An 18,052-nucleotide genomic window follows, 5' to 3' on the forward strand; every position below is an offset into this window, starting at 1 on the left:
ATAGGTCAGTGGCTACAGCTCTGATTCGCCCCCTAGCCTGGGAACCTCCCTATGCCGCAGGTGTGGCCCTAAAGAGACAAAAGTAAATAAAATAAATAAATTTTAAGTTACAAGATACACGTGTTTATACACAGAGAGAAAGAGAGTGCCTATTTCCATGTCCTAATATTTTTACCCACTGAATCTCACTTGACAAGCAGAAGAGGATCAAAAGGATGGATGAAACAATAATCCATCAACCCATCGCCAAGCCCATGGATGGACATGCAGTCCATTCCACCACCATTTTTCTTTTTCTTTTTTTGCTATAATGAACAATGCTGCAATGATCATTCCTTGACCACTTGCTCTGACGCAGAATAAACTTGAAGTGGGAAATACTGGAGCGGAGGAGTGCAGAACTTTTAGAAAGGCTGAAATGCCCCTGCAATTGTGTGGATATACCTGTTTCCCTATATGTCAGCTAACAGGGACCACGGATCTTTCAAATTTCAGGTCATCTCCATAGAAAAAGAATCGTATCTTGTTTCAACCTGCATCACTTTGATTCCTCCACGTTGATCATCTTTTCATAGGATGATTGGTCATTTGTTTCTCCTCTTTTCTCTCTTCTTGAACACGAATGCTTTGTCTTTATTCCCAACCTGTTTTTAGTTGTTTTTATGGCTGCACCCACGGCATATGGAAGTTCCTGGGCCAGGGATTGAATCTGAGCCACAGCTGCGGCGACAACAGAGGCTTTAACCCACTGCACCAGCCCGGGGATCAAACCTGCACCTCCAGAGCGACCCAAGGTGCTGCAGTTGGATTCTTAACCCATTGTGCCACAGTGGGAACTCCCCAACCCCTGTGTTCTTTCACCCAATACTCTAACCTTTGACTTTGTTCAAGGTGTAGGTTTTGGTAAAGTGTGTTACATGGAGAATACAACATCCGGAAATGAAGAGGGAGAAATACGCCATGGAGGAGAAAAACCTCGGCAGAGAAGAAGCCTTCATTATCTGGAGAGTCACCTCTCTACATTATATGGGCTCAGTTCCTTGAAACTATTGCATGCAGAGCAAAAAGGCAAACGACAGGTTCCTACTGACCTGGGTTCAAACCTAGGATTTACATGCATTTCTTCATCTCTCAGACAGGATCATCCGACCTCTCTCGTCGCTACTGGGAGATAAATGCACAGAGTTATGTGAGGAGCTTGCCCAATCAATTTTTTTTTCTTTTTCCAAGGGAGGGAGGTACGTTGACTCTCTGATGTCTTAAGCTGTTATTTCTGGAGAAAAACTCCACCCACCTGAAACTTGGTCTTGTCTTCCCCATCCTGGGGAAGGGCTGAGGCTTGAGAAGGCCGACCTGCAAGAAGAGAGAGAAGCCTTGAGGAGGCTGGGGCTTGCCTAGGCTCTCTGACAGCGCCCTGGACCCCAGGGATGTCTGCCTCTTTACACACGGCTTTCTCTTCACCAGATGCAACTCCTCATCCACCTGCCTCTCCTTCTCTCTGCACCCAGTGTAGGTTCGCCCTTCGTTAACTCTCACCTTGTTCCTCATGCCTCAAGGTCAACGTCTCCATGGTGTCCCCTCCTAGGTTTTCAGAGCTGAAGCAAATTTATTTATTCTCTGATCTTCCGAAAGACTGCCCGAGACTGGGACTGCCTGAGACTGTCCACGCTCTGACCAGGTGCTTCCAGCAGATACCCGGGGTCCCCAGGACCTGCCTCCACCTTCACTCTCTAGAGTCCGGTGGGTTGCCATGTTCCAGGGACCTGTGGGCTCAAGAGGGAACTTGACCTTATCTGAGTTCTTTGTTCTAGGTCCCAAAGTTCATATCCTCTGTGAATGCATACCATTCACACAGAGGACATGTACTGAGTGGTTTGTATGAAAGTCCCTGCTCTGGGAGGTTCATGGACCAGTGGGCCAAGAATGTCACAGAGGGCTAACGACAGTCAGAGAAAAGCATCTGCAAGGAGAGCCCAGGGGCAGAAGTCCAGCAGTAAGACACAGGGCCCTACTGAAGGGTGCAGATCCCACAAACCTACGGGACCTATGCCCTGTGAAGGAAAAGCTAGAGTGTAAAAGCTTCATGACTGCAATACTGTGGGGGTTGCAAAAATAAAAATTAAAAAACAAGCCCACACCCTTGTCCTCAAGGATTCTGAAAATCAGACTTTGGGTGAGCAAACGTCTTCTAAATGAGAGTTGGTACTTTCTTCTATTCCATGACCGCCTTTGTTTTTTTTGTTTTGTTTTGTTTTTGTCTTTTTGCCTTTTCTAGGGCTGCTCCCACGGCATATGGAGGTTCCCAGGCCAGGGGTCAAAGTGGAGCTGTAGCCGCCAGCCTACGGCAGAGCCACAGCAACGCCAGATCTGAGCCGTGTCTGCGACCTACCCCACAGCTCACGGCAACACCAGATCCTTAACCTACTGAGCAAGGGCAGGGATTGAACCCGAAACCTCATGGTTCCTAGTTGGATTCATTAACCACTGAGCCACAACGGGAACTCCTCCATGACCTCCTTTGGCAGTTGGGTGGTATTTATGGGCTCTTGCTCAAAAAAATGTTTTAAATGCATAAGGTAAAACACAGGATGATTTTATTTTGGCTAACTATACATTAGATCATTGAGCTATTTGTTATTTATTTATGTCTTTTTAGGACCACACTCACGGCACATGGAAGTTCCCAGGCTAGGGGTCGAATCGGAGCTGCAGCTGCCAGCCTACACCAGAGCCATAGCCATAAGGGGTCTGAGCTGTGTCTACAACCTTCACCACAGCTCATGGCAATGCCGGATCCTCAACCCACTGAGCAAATCCAGGGATCAAACCTGCATCCTCATGGATGCTAGTCAGATGCATTTCCGCTAAGCCACGACAGGAACTCCAGGCATCCGTTCATTGAACAAACATATATCCAGTATCTAACTACATCTTGGACACTATAACAGACACTGAGATGCAGCAGTAAATTAGACGGGCAAGGTACTTGTTCTTACGATGCTGCCTTCTGGTGGGTAAACAAATCTACAGTTAAGATGCTCTTTTTTAAAGACTTATTTTTTCCATTATAGTTGATTTACAATGTTCTGTCAATTGCTGTTGTAAAGCAAAGTGACCCAGTCATACATATATACATATACCTTCTTTTTCTCACATTATCCTCCATCATGTTCCATCACAAGTGATTGGATATAGTTCCCCGTGCTCTACAGCAGGCTCTCATTGCTTATCCACTCCAGATGCAATAGTTTGCCTCTACTAAGCCCAGACTCCCAGTCTATCCCGCTCCTTCCCCCTTCTCCTTGGCAACCACAAGTCTGTTCTCCAAGCAATTAAGGTGCTCTTTGATTACAAAGGTTCATGCAGAAAATACACATGACAGATTCCTGCTTACCAAATCAGAATGTAGAGAAAAATCAGTGGCAGGTGTGGGCGGGGCAACATTAAATCAGGTCATCGGGTTTCTGACATGTGTGAAAATAAGTCAGTTTTGTAAAGATCTGGGATGCGCGTACAGAGGGAAGTGCAAGGGCAAAGGCCCTGACTTCTGGTGATAACATCTCCCAGCCAAGTGACACTTATTAAGGTTCTTAACCTTTCTAAGCCTCAGTATTCTTTCTGTAACATGGGATGAATATTATCTAACTAAGGAAGTTGCTGAGCAAATTACATATATGTACTCATTCAAATATTTATTGCCAGGCTACTATATGCCAGACACTGTTCCGGGCACTAGAGATACAGCAGTGAAAGCCTTCAACGTAATAATTGTCATATAATGACCACTTAATTAATGCATACAGCTACAAGTAACAAGAGGCCAAAATTCTACTCACCTGGGGCTCTAATGACAAGAGGCCAGGGTTTAGTCTTTCCTCTTCTTTGTAATTCTCTCTGGCAAAGAACACTCCCAGGAAAGCAAGGCTGTGAAAGAAAAATGAGCCAGAAGGTAGGTAACAAGATTTTATTGTAACTCCCAAAACACCACAGGGAGAAAAATCTCTGAGCACCAGTTGGATGTAATCTACTTCCTTTAATTGACCTTTCCTGCAACCTACTCCTATTACTTCCTTCAGGAGTCCTGGAAGGGGACTTCTCCTAAGGGACTCAGAGAGCAGGGCCCAAGCTAGTCCTGCTTTGGGCCCTGTCTACAAGCCTGCACTCCCTGTAGCTCCCGCGAGACAATGAGAATCAGGATACAGTCTCAAGAATTGAATTCTGAGCTGGGCTATGACTCTCAAATGCCAAGTGATATTTAGAGTGGAATTCCACCAGTGTGTGCCTCAGATGCTACCAAAATACAGCCGGCAACAATACACCAGCAAAACAATCGCTTACAACTTGTGCTGTGATTTCAAATTCTCAAAGGGATACGTACAGACCATGAAGATTCAAATTCTGCAGCTCTTTATACAAATAGCTTCACAGACAAAAAGCTCTGAAATTAGTAGAGAAGTGGGTGGATGACCGCCATCAAAAAATTCAGGATATCATCAATCCGCGACTTCCTGAATTGGAATCTCCCAAAGAGGCGATGCCCATCTTAGAGTCTGAGCCACCGGCCCGGAACTGCTCCTTGCGAGCCTAGGAGTACCAAGGACTGCCGACCCGGGCCTTGCTCCCCACCCCCTGCCCCATCCCAATCGGGGATCCGCTTCCTCAAACCCTTCCTTCCCCAAGCGGAGCTTGTTGAAATTCCCTTGTTGCCACACTGGGCTGTTTGCTGCCCTTTCCTCCTGAGATCCTAGAGACCCGGCCCCTGTGCCCGCAGCCAGAACGAAGACCTCCAATAAGACTCACGTCCCTTAGCTTACTCACCATCTCTTAAGAAACGATACCGGAGTTCCAGTGGTGGCGCAGTGGTGAACGAATCCGACTAGGAACCATGAGGTTGAAGGTTCGGTCCCTGGCCTTGCCCAGTGGGTTTGGGATCCGGCGTTGCCGTGAGCTGTCGTGTAGATTGCAGACGCAGCCCGGATCCCTCCTTGCTGTGGCTCTGGTGTAGGCCGGCGACTACAGCTCGGTTTTGACCCCTAACCTGGAAACCTCCATACCGCTGTGCGCTGGCCGGAAGCGGAAGTGGGCGAGTCGACAGGCCCAGACTACACTTCCCAGAATGCTCTGCGAAGCATAGTCTTTGGGTCCTGACTGTACAGAAAATAAGAGTCCATCTGGTGCCCGGTGGAGAGCCCGGGGCCAAGTTTATGCAGAGGGATGCAAGATGTTCTGGCGCTCAGCTCTGCTGCATCGGAATACTATTTCATTTAAAAAAAGTTATTACGTTGTAGAAGGTCTGACAATATTCTTAAACAAATCCACAATTTCTCACAGGGCATACAAACATTACGAATGTAAATTATGTATATATATATATATACACACACACACAGAAAGTTGGTGGTGTCGATTCTCAATTACCTCACCACCAACCAATCAGAAGAAAGTCCACGAGATGATCATGCACCGCACAACCCCTGTCCCTCACTTGTCTTTAAAAATCTTTCCCTGAAAACCTTCGGGGAGTATGGGCCTTTTGAGCACTAGCTACCTGGACTCCTTGCTTTATTGCACGTGAGCAATCAGACCCAAGTTTGGTTCAGTTACAGCTGGGTGACACGGGCGATTTCCTGAGGGCTGTGAGAGAAAAGATGGGAGACATGGGGAGGAAGTTGGTGTGTTCTCTGATTTATTCCATGTTCCTTCTCTTTGCTAGCCTGATTCATGCAGAAATCTGGGAACAGCTGGAGAGTAGCCGGATGACATGCGAGATTCTCTGAGCAATGCTGGTGAATTGGTTGGTGATAGATGTAAGAAGATATGGTATATTGTTGATGAGTTTGGCAACTCTGAAGAAACCCTAGCAGAGGACAGGGCAGACCACATGGCTTTGGTGATTTCTGATGTGGTTCGGAGAAGAAAATGTGAATTTGTGAGATGCTGGTGATGATGGAGGTAAATCTGGTGAACCCCTGGAGGTGATTGATAGGTAGACCAGAGACCCTGGTGAGGAGCTGCCCATTATGGAAGATTTGCTGGGAGAGGAGAGTGAGAAGCTGGGTGACTGAGGTGAGCACGTTAGTTTGGGGAGTCAGGGCTGGGGGACCCTTCAGGGGAGGAGCCAGGTGTGACCTCAATCTCTTTAGATGACGATGTGACAGAAACCAGCAGCTCCCAGAGGCTCCTACATTTTTTCTGACCCCACAAATGGAGTGTAGTGTGGTGTGTGTGTTTGGGGTGGAGGGTGGCAAGGTCTCTAAACAGATGCAGTAATAAACAAAACAGACACAGAGAGACTTACTTACCAAGTGTTCTTTCCTTTGTTTTCTGAATCAAATTCCAAGTAGGTGGGACTCTGTAAAGACCAAGCACAATCAGCTCAGACTAACCGATTCGTAATGCTATTCGCCTCTGAGCAGATCTAATCAGTAAGAAGCTGGGGTGAGCTTAAATACCAAGGGGCTGGGGTGGGACGTCACACTTTCTCATGCATCTGAGCTCAGGCAGCTGTGTCTGCCAGACTTCCTCTCCTGATTTGATTTCATGTTAAAGGTTGGGACAACTTAAGGCAAGAACTTAGAACTTTTGTGAGGCAGATATGTTGTAAATTAATTTCATTTAAATACATAAAACCATTCTAGCACTGTGGTTCTCAGATTATGGTCTGGACCAACAGCATCATTGCAAATCCTCAAACTCCACCCGAGAGCTACTGAATCAGAAACTTGGGTCAGGACCCAGAAATGTATGTTATAAGCTTTCCCTCGATTCTGATGCTACTCACGAAAGAGTGCCTCAATGTTTTCAAAGTTCCTGAAGATATATTAAATTATTTAATACACCTTTGCATTGATTTCTTCCGATTCCAAGTCTGGTGCCTAGGTCAGGCAGATCCTAGACTGTGCCTGCACCTGAGTTGTGTGAAAGGTTGGGATGTCAGGGCCACCAGTCCCTGGTGTTTCCTGGAGAGTCCATAGTGGTAGATGGGCTGTAGATTCCATTCAAACAAATTCACTGTGCAAACTCATTCATGGAGTTTTTTCTCATTTGCTAAACAACAGCAGAGAGAAAAAAAAAGTTTCCAGTATAGCCTACTTTTGCCTAGTCCATATGTGAACTTTTTCTTCACTCTACATTTTCACTTACTTGAATATGGTTATGTAGCCTCCAACTTAACACAGCTCTATTCCAACCCCAAACCTATGGACTGCTTTCCCTGATGGCAGGATAATGCAGGGCCTGACATTGCTCTCACTCCTTCATCTACAATCTCCTAGTAGTATCCATTTTTTTCTTGTGAAAAAAATCCCTCATGTAAAAAGGACAGTTCAGATGCTGTGCACTAAAAAAAAAAAAAAGATGGGTGCGTGGTGGTGGATTGTAAAACCAGGTCAAATGACCAAGCTAATGAATACTCAGTAAGTTTTGTTGTAGGTAGATATTCAAAATCTTTTTTCTAAAACTGCTTTTATAAAACCACAGACAAGTTGGTGACTGGCAATTTTTACTGCTTGAGATAATTTATCCTTATTTGGATTCATTTGGTGACTAAATAAATGATGGTTTTATTATGTCTTGCAGTAAAAATAATATTGTTACACTGAAAGATATCACATTTATACATGCACCCCTATGTTCACAGCAGCACTATGCACAATAGCCAAGACATGGAATCAACCTAAATGACCATCAACAGATGAAGGGATTAACAAGATGTGGTACGCATACACCATGGCATGGTACTCAGCTGTAAGAACACAGCAATGCCATTTGCAACAACATGGATGCAACTAGAGATTCTCATACTAAATGAAGTCAGTCAGAAAGAGAAAGAAAAATACCATATGATATCACTTATATGTGGAATTTAAAATATGGCACAGATGAACCTATCTACAGAACAGAAACAGACTCACAGACGTGGAGAGCAGACTTGTGGTTGCCAAGCGGGAGGGGGAGGGAGTGGAAAGGACTGGGAGTTTGGAGTTAGTAGATGCCAACTATCACTTTTTTTTTTTTTTTTGGTCTTTTTGTGGCCGTGCCTGCAGCATATGGATGTTCCCAGGCTAGGGGTCTAATTGGAGCTGTAGCTGCTGGCCTACACCACAGCCACAGCAACTCGGGATCTGAGCTGTGACCTGCACTGCAGCTCACAGCAATGCCAGATCCTTAACCCACTGAGTGAGGCCAGGGATCGAACCTGCAACCTCATGGTTCCTAATCGGATTTGTTAACCACTGAGCCATGACAGGAACTCCACCTTTTTTTTTTTTTTTTTTTGTCTTTTTAGGGCCGATCCCCAGGCATATGGAGTTTCCCAGGCTAGGGGTTCAATTGGAGCTGTAGCCCCTGGCCTATACCACGGCCACAGCGACTCGAGATCCGAGCTGTGTCTGCAACCTACACCACAGCTCATGGCAATGCTGGATCTTTAACCCACTGAGCAAAGCCAGGGATCAAACCTACGTCCTCATGGATGCTAGTCAAATTCGTTTCCGTTGAACCATGAGGAACTCCACAAACTATTACATCTGGAATGGATAAGCAATGAGGTCCTGCTGCATGGCATAGGTAACTATATCCAATCCCTTGTGATAGAACATGATAGAATATGAAAAAAAGAATATATGTATGACTGGGTCACTTTCTGTAGAGCAGAAATTGCCAGAGCATCATAAATCAACTATAATAAAAAATTTAAAAGAGAAAAACATCACTATTGACATTTGCCAAGTGAATCTTCATGTTGGAACAGAAAAGTTGGATTTTCTGTCTTATGGCCAAGGTGGGATTGATTTGTAGTCCACCAAGGATGGCATGTCAGTGGGAACAGGTTGAAATTTAGGATTAATAAACTTTTCTGTGGCAGTTGTATTATCTGTATGGACTCTCTAATATGTTTTGTGTTCTACTAAATGTCCATTCTGAGGTCATGACTATATTCATGACTATTTTCTCTTTTGTTTAGGGAGGATTCCTGAAATTTAGCTGGCTGTTCAGCATGATTCTAGCAATTTTTTTCTGTGAAGCCCTGAACACGGTCTCTATTGCCAATTCCTTTCTTTTGGGGGGGGGGGGGGCTGTGCCCATGGCATGTGGCAGTTCCTGGGCCAGGGATTGAACTTGAGCCTCAGCAGTAACCCGAGCCACTGCAGTGACAATGCTGGATCTCTAACTGGCTGTTCCACTAGGGTACTCCACTACTGCCTTTTTTTTTTTTTTTTTTTGTCTTTTTAGGGCTGCACCCATGGCATATGGAGGTTCCCAGGCTAAGGATCAAATAAGAGCTGTAGCTGCCAGCCTACCCCACAGCCACAGCAACTTGAGATCCAAGCCACGTCTGCAATCTACACTGCAATGCGGGATCCCTAACCCACTGAGTGAGACCAGGGATTGAACCCACATCCTCATGGAAACTAGTTGGGTTTGCTACTGCTGAGACATGACAGAACTCCCACTATTGCCAATTCTTGAAGCCACCTAATATCTTTTCCTGACTCAACTGGCTAAAGTTGGCTCATATGCTTTCCAATTAAGAAACCAGGCTGCTACGATTATAAAGAGCCATTTGTGCTATTTACCTAATGTGACCCATCAAATCTTCTAAAGGGAAACTGAGTCCATGTGTAATCTCTATCGACCAACTGGAAAAATACTGATTTTTCAAGAGAAAGTTCTAAAGGCCTGGGTAAGATTAACTGGTCTTATCAAGTACATTAAACAAGACATACAGAATAGATATCGGTGAAGTACAAAACCCAGAAGAAATTTAAAAATCCAAAGGTGTATCTGAAAATAGCCTCAAAAAGTCTGGATTCCTTCCCCTCTCCTAGCTGAAACCTCTAAAAACATCAATAAAAGCAGATTTATCTTTGTCAGGCCTGTGAGTAAGCGGAAACATCAAACCACAAAATAAGGTGGAAAAATTAAAAAAAAAAAAAAAAAAAAAAGCACCAAAGACTGAGCAAGAGTGTGGGAGGAAACGTGATGACTGTGGTTAACACTGCTGTTTGGGACCTTTGAAAGTTGCTGAGAGTAAATCTTAAGAGTTCTTATCACAAGGATTTTTTTTCTTTTTTTGTATGAGATATAGATGTTAACTAATTGTGGTAATTATTTCACAATGTTTAGAATTCATTATTCTGTACACGTTAAACTTAGGTCAATTACATGTTAATGCAATTTGAAAAATATTTTTAAATTGGTTCTAGGAGAACATTCCTTAACATCTAGATATTTAAAAACATGTTGGTCACCCTTCATTTATTTATAATTCCTGGAGTATGGTAAGAGCAATTTGGCCTGTAAAAATGTCCACACATTTTAATTTTTCTATGGCAAAGTACAATTTTACTTTGTGAATTTTATAGACAAAAAATTTTATTCAAGAGACATATGCCATGGAGTTCCCATCGTGGAGCAGTGGTTAACAAATCCAACTAGGAACCATGAGGTTGCAGGTTCGATCCCTGGCCTTGCTCAGTGGGTTGGGGATCCGGCGTTGCCATGAGCTATGGTGTAGGTTGAAGACTCGGCTCAGATCCTGAGTTGCTGTGGCTCTGGGGGAGGCCGGCGGCTACAGCTCCGATTACACCCCTGGCCTGGGAACCTCCACGTGCCGTGGGAAGCAGCGCTAGAAAAGGCAAAAAAAAAAAAAAAAAAAAAAAAAAAGAGAGAGAGACATATGCCATTATATGTATCATACATGTCACTAAAATCAAGTTACTGATTCCCCCCCCCCTTTTTGTCTTTTTCTAGGGCCACACCTGTGGCATATGGAAATTCCCAGCCTACGGGTTGGTTTGGAGCTGTAACCAGCAGCCTATGCCACAGCCATGGCAACACCAGAACCGAACCGCATTTGGGACCTACAACACAGCTCACAGCAACACTAGATCCTTAACCCAACCAGTAGGGCCAGGGATCGTACCCACATCCTCATGGATACTAGTTGGGTTCGTTGCAGCTGAGACTTTCTTAATCCTAAATTTTAGGTTCTTAAGTTTACTTACACATGTTGTCACTTTAATTTCTTTTCATAATTTGTTGACTTTTTTTTAATGGCTTTTTTAGGGCCGCACCCACAGCAAATGGAGGTTCCCAGGCTAGGGGTCTAATCGGAGTTGCAGTTGCCAGCCCACACCAGAGCCACAGCAATGCCAGATCCAAACCACGTCTGCAACCTACACCACAGCTCGCCGCAACACAGGATCCTTAACCCACTGAGCAAGGCCAGGGATTGAACTTGCAACCTCATGGTTCCTAGTCGGATTCATTTCCACTGTGCCACGACAGGAACTCCCCCCCCCTTTTTTTTTTTTGCCTTTTTAGGGCTGCACCTGTGGCATATGGAGGTTCCCAGGCTAAGGTTTGAATTGGAGCCACAGGGGCTGGCCTCCACCACAGCCACAGAAACTTGAGATCTGAGCCATGTCTGTGACCTACACCACAGCTCAGGGCAATGCCAGATCCTTAACCCACCCAGCAAGGCCAGGGATCAAACCCACATCTTCATGGATGCTAGTCAGGTTCGTTAACTGCTGAGCCACGATGTGAACTCCTGTCGACCATTTTTTTAAAAAGAATACCTTACAGAGGGAAATCACTCGAAATTAGCACTTTTGTTTATTTGTTGGATTTATCTTACTTCAAAACACTTGGCAACCATAACTCACCACCTAGGAACTGATGTAACACTTAGGGTTTAGTGCACACAGATGGCTCACGTATTCAACCTGACCAAGAAACACACCATCGCACACGTTTCAAAATCCTTTGAAGTTTTTTCAATGAAATACTTTTAACACTAAAGAGACTACTTCGCAATAAATTCCCTCCCAAACATGAAATCTTCAGAGCCCTCCTTAGCCCAGTTGGCTTTATACCATTTGTACCATCCTGTTCTTGCCTTCAAAGTAAGATTCAACATGCCCAGTGAAAGTCAACCACTTGTACCTCACACTGCCATTGGCTTTAGCTACTAATCTGGGGGAAAGAAGCCTAACCACTCCCTATGCCAAGTTAGCATTCTCACAATTTTACGTCCTCTCCAAGAGACAGTATATGGCGAATACCTTGTGTTCCTCTATCTGTGCATTCATGGATTGACTAAAGATCTAGTTTTCCAGCCATCAACAACTGTTCAGAAATTCCATCACTGTCAGGTGTGCTGCACTCGCTGGGTTAATCCTCATAACTCCACCTATCATCTCATGGGGATAGAATTTACAAAGGGTAACCCCTATCGGATGTCACTTTAGCTTTTTCTTTCTTTCTCCAGAGAATTTACCTCTATTCTCTGGTCTCTCAGTTCAACTCTCAGCTTATTTCTCAATAACTCTCTTGATCAAAGGTTTCAGGTCCATGATAAGCCACAGGAGTAGAATTCATGATTTAGAGGCAAAGATCAGAAAGACTGGTGAACCAAATCTAGAAAACCAATGAGAAGCTACAAAACCTGATCTCACTAAAAGCATTCTTGTGAGCTTAATTTACATGGTGAGCACTTAGCCAGGGCAGTCCCATCCCACTCAGAGGACTCTTACATTAGAGAATATATGCCAGAGGAAAAAAGACAATACTGCATAAGGGGAGAAAAAGAAAACTTAAAAAATTGAGCTACTTTATACTGCTTTAAGTGTATGGGTTTAAAAAAAAAAAAAAAGCCATTTGCCCTCCATTCTGCCCATGCATCCTCAGTCCCTGTGGCCTAAATCTCCAATTCCACATTCCCAGGGAAGTATTTTATTTCCAACGAGGGATATTCCTGGGAATCTAAGTCCTAAGGAGTGACCTGTTCATGTTAATCCAAATGGAACTCTTAGAACCCTGAGGGACCTTTGCTATCTGGCTGTCTAGGCTCCCCTAAATGGTCAAAGGACATGCTCGTTTTCATGGGTTTTCTAATTATTAGTATCATTAGTATTATTTTCTGACATCATTTATTAGTATTATAAAAAAGCATACATTCAAAAAAGAAAAAGAAAACCAGGTATAAACCTAAAATTAAAAGATACACCTAGAATCTCTTTTGATTCTGATCCATACACAAATATGATGGTTCTATAAATGAATGTTCCATATGCTTGCCCTGCATTTTTCAAATTCTTATCTAGCCCCATTTTCCTAGTTTTTACAAAATCTTCATATACAGGGGAAAGTGCTGCATGAAATAGATTACCACGTAGCTGCTGGGAAAGTCATGCTGTAAAATGATACAATGAAATGTTGTTCTCCATCTAAGTTTGAATAACTATAGCAACTTATAAACATTCTCAACAAGCTTATCAGTGTTAGCATTCTCATTTATTCTTTATTGGAAAAGAGGTCCACCTCACTGGCAATCACTCCACAGCATATTGCCCATTTAATAATAATTCTCTCAGATTCAGACTGAAGTGCTTTCTGCAAGGAAAAGTGCCAATATTTATTACTTTCATGGCAATGTGTCATAAGGGCCAAGTTTGATCTTTTTTGGACATGGAATTGCTAAGTAAATGTGATTCAGTTTTTCTTTCTTCTCCAGAATGAAATTTCCAGATACACAATAACAAAGAGCTAACTGAAAGCTGTTCCACACACATTATTTTCATGCTATTTCTTTCTAATACAAGTAATCCTGAAGGAATGGAAAGAGGGAATGAAAGGTAGGAGGGAGGGAGAAAGGGAGGGAGGAAGGAAGAAAGGAAGGGAGGAGGGCAGGAAGGAAGGGAGGGAGGAAAGAAGGAAGATACTTTGGCTGAAAAATTTCCAAACTAGTTACATTCATAGGGTTTCTCTTCAGTATGAGTTGCCTGGTGCCTAATAAGTTTAGAACTATTAATGAAAGCTTTCCCACACTGAGTGCATGTAAAAGGTTTCTCTCCAGTATGAGTTCTTTGATGTACAATAAGTCGAGCACTCAAACTGAACGTTTTCCCACACTGATTACATTCATAGGGTTTCTCTCCAGTATGAGTTCTCTGATGTTGAGTAAGGCATGAACTCTGCCTGAATGACTTCCCACACTGACTGCACTCATAGGGCTTTTCTCCAGTATGAGTTCTCTGATGTACAACAAGAACATAACTCTGGCTGAAGGATTTCCCACACTGATTACATTCATAGGGCTTTTCTCCAGTATGAGTTCTTTGATGCATAACAAGGTGAGAACTGCGGTTGAAAGATTTCCCACACTCATTACATTCATAGGGTTTCTCTCCAGTATGAGTTCTTTGGTGTGCAACAAGTTGAGAACTCCAGCTGAAAGATTTTCCACACTGATTACATTCAAAGGGTTTTTCTCCTGTGTGAGTTCTCTGATGGGCAACGAGTTTGTAACTCTGACTAAAAGACTTTCCACATTGATTGCATTCATAGGGCTTTTCTCCAGTGTGAATTCTTTGATGGGCAATAAGTTTATAGCTCTGAATAAATGATTTTCCACACTGACTACATTCATAAGGCTTCTCTCCCGTATGAGTTCTTTGATGGGCAATAAGTTTGTAGCTCTGTCTGAATGACTTTCCACACTGATTGCATTCATAAGGCTTCTCTCCAGTGTGAGTTCTTTGATGCACAACAAGGACATAGCTCTGGCTAAAGGATTTCCCACACTGATTACATCTATAAGGTTTCTCTCCAGTATGAGTTCTCTGATGGGAAACGAGATGAGAACTGCGGCTGAATGATTTCCCACATTCATTACATTCGTAAGGTTTCTCCCCTGTATGAGTTCTCTGATGTGCAACGAGATGAGAGCTCCAGCTGAAGGATTTTCCACACTGATTACATTCAAAGGGTTTCTCCTCAGAACGATTTCTCATGTTTTGAGCAGGAGATGAACTCTGGGAGGTTTTACTACATTTAAACTGACTCTCTTCAATGGAGATTCTCTGTTGTTCATTACACGATACACTATGGTTTAAAACTTGCCCACAGTCCTTAAAATCAAAGGATCTTCCTTGTGCACATATTTTCTCATGTATATCTAGGGGTGTACAATGGCTAAAAGGTTGAATACTGTCACTAAATCCATAGGCTTTATCTTCTGTTTGAGTTCTTGTAAATTGAATAAAATGAATGCTCTGGGGGAGGTTTCCACCACATTCATTATTTTCACAGACTTTCTCACTATCATTAATCATCTGATGATCATTTACCATAGAATTATAATGCAATTTTTTAATATGTGAGGCACGTTTATGAAAATGGTTTCTTATGGGTATCATCTGGGGTGAAAGAAGACTGGAATTCAGACCACCCTTCTCCTCAAGGTCATCACTTTTGCTGCTTCTCTCATAAGTAATAGCTTTCTTGTGAGTAAACGTCACTTCCTTCAAAAGTCTCCCTTGTTTTTCCTGTTGCTTCTCCAACTGCTCCTCACAATCCCGAACTTCTTCACATGAAGATAACCAAGAACTATCTCTTGTCAATCTTTCTATTTTCACTCTGCGGGATGGTTCATCATCAACAATGCTCTGCTTTGATGTTGATTCTCGTTTTCCAAGTGCAGTTACCGACTCTGGAAGAAAGCAAAATAAAACCTTAGCCAAAAAATTTTAGAGCTGTAACAGTGGGAAAAAAGCCAACAAGAAAGTATGCAAGATATAAGTGGATTTGTTTTTAGTTATGGACCTACAGCCCGAATTGAGAAAGCAAAAGGAATGGATGAAGCAGTAAGCAGAGAACTGCCACAGTCCAATACCATAACAGGACATTAAAATGAAACTATTTCAATCTCAGTGTTGCTGAATAAAAAGACTTTAGATGTCATATATCTCCACATTCCAGAATAAGATGACCTATGCAGAACCTACAGAATCGTAAAGCAATTTTGCAATCTTTAGCAAAAAATAGAGGGTCCTTTATACCCTCTTTAGTGCTAGACACATGATCACTGAAACAGAAATTAATGTCTACATTTCTAGGAATTTCAGGAGGCAGGAAACTTGCTAGCAGAGTCTATATTATAATACAAGGTCAAACTACTTTCTGAACCAGGAAAAAAGAATGGGGGCACTATTACCCCAGGTTCCCTAAATGCTTTGGGGGCTAACATGGCTCCATGGTTTCTTATGGTTCCACATGAGAGAGGATGGCGACTAGCTCATAAGCAGAAACCTAGGTGGCCAAAAAATAGAAAGCACACCTGGAAAAAGTGGTGATGTATACAGTCCACTAGGAGTGGGAGATGAAGAAATATGTGGCATGTCCTATGCAGATATTTCAAACAAATCTTCTTCTGTAACTGCAATGACTCCTAAGTGTCTGCTTCTCACCTGGATATGGGTGTTGGAAAATTCTTTTCGTACTCATCCCCATGTTCCAACTAGGAGAGACCATCTGGTTTGAAAAGCTGGTAGGGAAACGTATAGGACTTTGGGTGTTTGGGCTGGGGACAAAAGAAAATCACTGCAGAATCTGGTCCTAGTCTTTGGCCTTTAGGAACCAAGAAGACTGAATAAGCTAAATCCAAGAAGCTATACCATTGCTACCCTAAAAATTATAATTAAATCTTCACTGGGGAATGAAGAGCACAAACACAATCTATGTGTGGCCAGAATCATCAAGGCCTCTGTACTCTCTAATCTTGAAAAATGGAAATAAGATATCATTTCAATATATAAACTTCATTAAAGAAGACTATATTCTTACCCCAAGAGACTATGTCCCTGTGGTCCTCCAGGATCACATCTCTGTCCAGGGCCCTCTGAGCAGTATTCAAAGTGCCTTCTTCCTCCTGAGTGAAGTCTACAGTCACTATTCTGAAGTTCACTCCTTCCTAAAACATGACACACATTCCTGCTCAGCTGGGCATCATTTCCTTCCAAGTTCATAGAGAAGGAAAAATTTGACAGAAGGAAGAAGGACAACATGATGACCTAGAAACTGTTCTGAGATGGTCAGTGACCAAAGGAGTCTAGTCAAGAGGTACAGATACCATCCAGAACTTGCCTTATGTGGTCTACAGCATCCACTTGTAGAGTTCTCTGATATTAATATAAAAAAAAGCTGACTTTAGGGAGCTGTGGTACAAAGGGATTGGTGGCATCTCTGCAACACCAAGGATGCAGGTTCAATCCCTGGTCTAGCACAGTGGGTTAAAAGATCTGGTACTGCTGCAGCTGTGCCACAGGTTGCAACTGTAGTTCGAATGTGATCCCTGGCCAGGAACTCCGTATGTCACAGGGTGACCAAACAAAACAAAACAAAACAAAAAACCCTAGGAGTTCCTGCTGTGGCTCAGTGGCAACGAACTCAACTAATATCCATGAGGGTATGGGTTTGATCCCTGGCCTCACTCAGTGGGTTAAGGATCCCGCATTGCTGTGAGCTGTGGTATAGGCTGGCAGTTGCAGCTCTGATTCAAACCCTAGCCTGGGAACTTCCAAATGCCACAGGTGCAGCCCTAAAAAAAGCAAAAAATAAAAATAAAAACCTGATGTTAGGAGTTCCCTTATGGCAAGTGGGTTAAGGATCTGGCACTGCCACTGCAATGGCTCAGGTCGCTGCTATGCCACAGGTTCAATCCCTGGCCCAGGAACTTCAGTACCAGATCTTTTAACCCACATGCCTTGGATGCAACCAAAAAAATAAACTGACTTTAACGAAGCACTTTACTACATAGTGTCAGGCAGTGAGCTACGCATGTTGCATAAATTATCACTCATTTAATTTTCACAAGGTCCCTGGAAAAAAATACTATTAGCAGTATGATTTTTCAGATGAAGAACTAGGCAGTCAGAGAAATTAACACATATGCCTAAGTTAGTGACTGGAATGTAACCTCAAGTTTGCCTAACATCACAGACTATGCTCTCGGTCACTGACCCATAGCCAGCCAACTCCCAGCCCCTGACCCTTAGGGTGAGACCCCAGATCTTAAAATCACCATAAAGTACTCCATCTCTCAAGCCACATATAAAGAACTGATAACTCTTTAGTTACAATATCAGATTCCTTGCTTAATTTTACTCCCTGTACTCCTCTCATTCTTTGATGGTTTAGAGCCTTTATTGAAATATCTACTATTACTATCCACCAGTCTATAGGTTTTCTTTCTATTTAGGTCTCT

At 43.2% G+C, this 18,052-nt stretch overlaps 1 protein-coding gene across 20 annotated transcripts in view; it reads right to left on the minus strand.

Annotated features, from left to right (window-relative positions):
- The window catches only part of ZNF180 (zinc finger protein 180), a 41,407-nt gene that overhangs the window by 7,014 nt on the left and 16,341 nt on the right, over positions 1–18,052 (minus strand). For 8 of the 20 annotated variants that reach the window (XM_084961135.1, XM_084961133.1, XM_003355941.5 and 5 more), the window contains 2 exons: positions 16,633–16,759; positions 13,284–15,499 (listed from right to left, as the gene is read on the minus strand). In XM_084961135.1, the coding sequence (XP_084817261.1) occupies positions 13,752–15,206 (1,455 nt within the window). In that variant the 5' untranslated portion in view covers positions 15,207–15,499; positions 16,633–16,759 and the 3' untranslated portion in view covers positions 13,284–13,751. Of the gene's footprint in view, positions 1–1,091; positions 1,165–1,294; positions 1,354–3,836; positions 5,635–6,302; positions 6,353–13,283; positions 15,500–16,632; positions 16,760–18,052 lie in introns of those variants that run through there. The other 12 variants (XM_084961142.1, XM_084961131.1, XM_084961132.1 and 9 more) reach the window with 4 other exon arrangements.

Source organism: Sus scrofa, chromosome 6 (assembly GCF_054392235.1).
Source record: "Sus scrofa isolate SSC_HxYL_T2T_F1_AM1 chromosome 6, Sscrofa_HxYL_maternal_Yorkshire_Landrace_v2.0, whole genome shotgun sequence".
Lineage (NCBI taxonomy): Eukaryota > Metazoa > Chordata > Mammalia > Artiodactyla > Suidae > Sus > Sus scrofa.